The 5825-nt window shown below is 40.4% G+C and overlaps 1 protein-coding gene across 1 annotated transcript in view; it reads left to right on the top strand.

Moving 5' to 3' along the window:
• MAST2 (microtubule associated serine/threonine kinase 2) overlaps positions 1–5825 on the top strand; it is a 394690-nt gene that overhangs the window by 295712 nt on the left and 93153 nt on the right. The window contains exon 5 of the mRNA XM_007946677.2: positions 5344–5435. Within this exon, the coding sequence (XP_007944868.1) occupies positions 5344–5435 (92 nt within the window). The remainder of the gene's footprint in view (positions 1–5343; positions 5436–5825) is intronic.

Genomic DNA, 5825 nt, shown 5'->3' on the forward strand with positions numbered 1-5825 from the left:
TCCTTCAAGGCTCAGGGGTCCAAGATTATCTTCTGTGTCTGTGTTAATTGGTTTCCCTTTTCTTTGTTGAAGAGGGTCTGTGCAATCCTTCTGCCTAGTGCGCCATCTTGCCCCCCCTCCCCCTCAAGGATTATTTTTAACCATTGTTAGGTGAAACAGGACAGCATTTGGGGCTAATTTTTCCTTACTTCTGAGGCAGTATCCCTGAGAATATGATACAGACTAAATATTTTAAAAGCTTCTTTTAGCTAATGGTTCATGAAGCTGGGTAGAATTGGGTAAGTCTAGTAGAATTGGATAAGTCATTGAGGGAAGTAGTGTGAACCCAAGTACAGAAGAAATCTTTGGAGGTATTTTACTACTCAATATTCCTGTAGTCTGGGTAAGCTCTGTAAGGGCCACTGTGACTTAATATGTACATTCTGTTAAGTTTCTAGTATTCAGAACTTAAGTGGCTAAAGTTAATTTTTTTTTTTTGAGAATATTTATATGTTATTTGTCACAGAACAAGGGAGTGAATAAGTACAGCTATGTTTTTCTTTAAGAAAACCCAAGAGACAAAACCTAAGCATCTTAATGAAGGAAAAGTAGATTCTTTACAAATGATTAATTTGAATGATGACAGTAAGGAGATTGAAAACTGTATTCAGAGTGTGGTGAGAGGCCATTGGGGTTTTAAGAAAGAAGTCACATGATCTAATTTGTAGTTTTTAAAATACTAATCTGGCTGGTGGACGAAGAGTAGACTGTTGAGAGTATGAAGCAGACAAGAAGAACCAAAGTAGAAAGAGGGAGGTCATTCGGGAATTCTTTGTATTATGGTGGCATGAACTAGGGAGTGAGTGATGGAGGTAGTGAGAACTGTTCCGACACTGGATCTATTTTGAAAGTATAATCCACAGAACCTGCAGGTTGTTTTGGATGTGGGTATAAGGAAAAGAGAAGAATCAACAATGATTTGTAGGTTTTTGCCTGAGCAACTGGATGATTGGTGGTATTTTGTAATGAGATAGATACAATTTTGGGAGGAAGAATAGGAGGGAAATTAAAAGTTCTGTTTTGGAAATAATCACTTTTGAGGTGGCTTTTAGACATCCAGGTTAGGCATCTAGTAGGAATCTGTAGACAGGAGTGTCACACTCAGAGGGAGAGAGCACAGAGCTCACAATAAGGAGCTGGGTATCACTGTAATGTAGATGGCTTTTAAAGCTGTGAAATGGAAATAATTTTTTAGAGAGTGAGTGTAGGTAGAAAAGAAAAAATTCGAGATCTGAACCCCAGAGCACCGAATCTTTTAGAAGTCAGGAAGAAAAGGAACCAGCAAAGGACAATGAACAGAAGCACCTAGTGAAATAGGAAGAAAACCAGGAAAGCATTATGTCCTAGAAAAGAAGTAAAGAATTATTTCAAGAAGAGTTATAAAGTATAGTGAGCAAAGGAAGCCAGGCACCAAAAATCATGTACTATATGTCGTCATTACCTAGTGCAGCTATAACACAAATAGCACAGATGAGCAGCTTTAAAGAACAGAAATTCATTTTCTCACAGGTCTGGAGGCTAAATGTCCAAATCAGGATCTTGGCCATGTTGATCTTTGTCAGCAGCCCTGGGTTTTCCTTGGTTTCTTGGCTTGTAGACAATCCTCACATGGCATCTGTCTTCCTCCATTTGTGTATATATCTCTATGTCTATGCCGGTCTTTATATAACTCAGAAATGATTGGGTTTATTATATACTCTACACTGGTATGGTCTCATTAACATCACAAAGAAAACACTATAAACAGAATTACATTCACAGTTAAAGGAGTTAGGATTCTAACACATTTTGGGGGGAGGGTACAATTCAATTTATAAAATGTATTCCATTTATAAGATATCCAACAACAAAATTAATATATTGTAATATAAGTCAGAAAGTAGTTGACAGATAGGGGTTGGCTGACTGGTAAGAGTCACAAAGGAACTTTCTAGGGTAATAGAAATTTTCTATCTCTTCTTTTGGTTTTAGTTACGTGGATGTATACAATTGTCAAGATTCATTGAACTGAACATTTAAGATCTGTGCATTTTATGAAAAGTTTAAGAAAGGAAGGAGTTACAAATGTGTCAAATGATGCTTAGAGGTTGACTGTTGTTGATGGTGACCTTGATAACAGATTCAGTGACCAAATGAGGATGACAGTCGAGAGTGGAATAAAGAAAGACTAAAAAATAAGGAAGTGAAGCTGACACATATAGAACCTGTGCATAAAAATTATCCTAAGCAGGAGAGCAGAGAAATGGACTGACGTTTTAGAGGAATGTCTGGGAAAGATTTGTTGTTTTAAAGATGGATGAAATTGTAGCATGTTTCCATGATGATGAAAATGATTCAGTAGAAAGTAGAAATTCATAGTGCTGGAGTGAGGGCAGTGCAAATGCACATTTCTTGAACAGGAAAGTCATGGGAATTGACGTTGATTAGGAGGATGGTCTTTCTCTCTATTTTACAGGTAGGAAAGTCGAATATATGAATACAGATTTAGGCAGTCTTGTAGATTTTTGTAGCAGGACGATGTTGTGCTTCATGATGTTTCTTCCCCTCACAGCCCAGGTAGGTAAAAAGCAAAGTTGGCAGATGAGTCTGAGAATTGGGGAAGAGACATTGGAGGTTTGAATAGAAGGTGAATTAGTTGTCTTGGAGAGAGAGAGAGCACAATAACTAGGTAAATGTAGTAAGATTGGCAGGTGGTACTGAGGACCCACTTTATAGTCCTGAGTATAAAGAGACAGGAGCCAGCAGGATTCTGACTTTTTCTTCATTCACCTTGTGTTGCCTAGATGCAGTTACAAAATGATTGGAAAGTTGTGCTTAAAAAGGTGAAGATTTCAGCAGGATGGTGATATCCTCATGGTTAGTAAGGTTTCAGTTACAGCTAGAATTTAAAATAAGTGATTAAAGAAGAAATTGAGGGTATAGGGATTTTTCTGATGACAAGACTGAGTTCATGAGGCACAGAGTTTCTCTGAAGGTCAAGAGGTAGTGAGGTATTACACCAAATTAGAAAATGGGAGGTTTGGACCATTTGACAGTGACTAGAAGGTTGGGCAATCTACTTCCTTAGTGATCTTGCCTCAGAAACCCAAGGAGGGGTGGCTATGAGTTGGTCCCACTCGAGGGCATGTAACAACAACAACAACGACATAATTATGGGAGCTCTGGCAGTACAGTGCCTAAGGCATTTGACTGCTAACCAGAAGGCTGGTGATTCAGACCCACCAGCCACTGCTGGAAGGAAGGTTGGGTGGGTGTTCTGGTTACCTAGTGCCACTCTGACAAGAATATATACCACAAATGGGATGGCCTTAACAAACAGGAGTTTATTCTCTCACAGTTGGGAGGCTTCAAGTCCGAGTTCAAAGTGCCAGGCTCTAGGGGCTGGGGTGGAAGCCCCTCAACCTTGGGGTCCAGCTCTGCCTCCTGCTCCTGGCCCACTGGAGCTAGAGGCATTTCTTCACTCAGACAGCTGCTGGCAGTTGAGGCTGACAAACCCAAGGTTGACAAGTAAAAAGGCACATTCTCGATGTTACCAAACCACATGGGAGGCCACTGATTTAAGTCCATTGTAAGTCCCAAGGTCGGCAGAGCATGGCAGGCTGCTGAACAACGACATGGCTACATACGGGGTCCAAGCATGCCATAAGCTAGAGACCATTCCCAAAGCTGCTGCTTATATATGGGAAGCAGACCACATACCCAAAGGCAGCTACTCAGCTGCTCACAGTTGATTCCACCATGGAGTTGATTACCAGTCATGGGGAATACCACATCCAGCTGCCCAGCCACTCAACCAGGCCCAGCCAAGTTGACACAAAAACATAACCACCACATTGGGCAATCTACTGTAGTGATACTGCCTCAGAAGCCCAAGGAGGGGTTGCTATGAGTCGGATCTGACTTGATGGCAGTGAGTTTTTAGTGAGAGATAATTAGGAATGTGAAGCATGTGGGTTTGTTGTTGTTGTTGTTATGTGCTGCTGAGTCGGACCCGACTCACAGCGACACCTCCTTGGGTTTCTGAGGCAGTATCATTACGTAAGTAGGTTGCCCCGTCTTCCTTGATGGGTTTAGTCCTGATGATTTCTTACCGGAAGGTGACTTGTCATTTCTAAGGATAACTTCTTTCTTGAGATTGGTCTAGTTCTTCTGGTGGTTTCCCAGTTCCTTATAATAGTCTACCAGTTTTGTATGGTCTGTTTGTGTCCTACCCTTACGGCTTCTGTAAACTACCTCTTTTCTTATCATTCTCCCCTCCTGCCACACATTCTACTATTTCTTGAGCAGGCCAAGTTTGTTCGTATCTCAGTACCTTACTTTTTTCTCTGCCTTTAGATCTCGTGTCTGGCTTCTTCATACTATCCAGATCTATCTCTGATAAGATGTCACCTCATTAATCAGGTCTTCCCTGACTACTACCATGTGCACCTCCACACCAATCTCTTTTATTTCCTTACCCTGTTTCTTTTCTTTCTTTCCATAATACTTTCCACTCCAGTTATGAGGACAGAGACTTCTTTTGTTACCCCTCTTGCCCTAGCACCTAGAACAGTGCCTGGTATGTAGTAGATGTTCAATAAATATTTGTTCGAATGAATACAAATGACAGACTTCCTTAATGTTTTTAAAAGATAAGCTGACTTTGAAATAAATCTGTACAAACTTTTCAGTAGCAAGTATTACATGAAATGGCTTTTCATCTGATCTGGTTTTCCCCAACCACACACACACACACACACAAATAAAGCCTCAAGTATCAACATGTAATAGAAAACAAGCTTTACAGAGGGTACTTGTTCTGATATGGGAAAATGAGAATTTTTAAGAACGAATTCTTAATTCGTTGGTTAAATTAAAAGTGGTTTTAAAAATAAGTGTCTTAGATTAAATGAACAGTTTTGGTTTTATGGCAGAAGTATTAATTTTGATGAGATATGAGGATATGGCTTGTGTTTTTAATTGTCTAAATCAAGTTTGGTTATTATTCATTGGATGCCATGTAAGACATGTTTGCTGCCCTTAGGGAAATCCTTATGTCCATTTGGGAAGCAAAACCTAAACACTGGAAAGGTGCAATGACAATGCAAGATAAAAGTCAAAAATAGTGTTTATTCACTGTATGCACAATGAATTATTAAATCCAACTGGTACAAACTGTACTTGGCTGGCCCAGTTCAGAATTTGAAGTAGTATAGTGTTCAGCCCTTGCAATAGTATCACTCCTTTGTTCCTGGATAGCCACTCAAGATCTCTTGGGCTCATGGCACTGTCCTGTTATAAGCAACATTTGTGTTTTCATTGCAGTTGTCGGACAAGTAACCGCAAGAGCTTGATTGTGACCTCTAGCACATCACCTACGCTTCCACGGCCACACTCACCACTCCATGGCCACACAGGTGAGTACTTGATGGTTAAGAAAGGTGGAGTGGAAGAGTGACCGTTGGGCACCTGCTAATATTTGTTCTTTCCTGTTTCTCACTTTGTGTAGTTCAGTATATTACATTGCCACTTCTTTTGGCTGACTGAAGCATACAGAGCTCGTGGACATGTTTTCTGTAGGAAAATGTGTTCTGTTCTTAGTTGTTTGTTAACTTTTCTTCTCATCATTCCTTTTAGTCTTATACATGTTTTGGCGGTCATTTATGTATAAGTATCCTGGTTCCATGGGAGCTCTGGTAGCACAGTGACTAAGGCACTTGACTGCTAACCAGAAGCCACTCCTCGGAAGGAAGGTTGGGCAATCCTACTTCCGTAGTGATACTGCCTCGGAAACCCAAGGAGGGGTC

This window comes from Orycteropus afer, unplaced genomic scaffold, assembly GCF_000298275.1.
Source record: "Orycteropus afer afer isolate SDZICR_OR568_19922 unplaced genomic scaffold, OryAfe1.0 scaffold00169, whole genome shotgun sequence".
Taxonomy (NCBI): Eukaryota; Metazoa; Chordata; class Mammalia; order Tubulidentata; family Orycteropodidae; genus Orycteropus; species Orycteropus afer.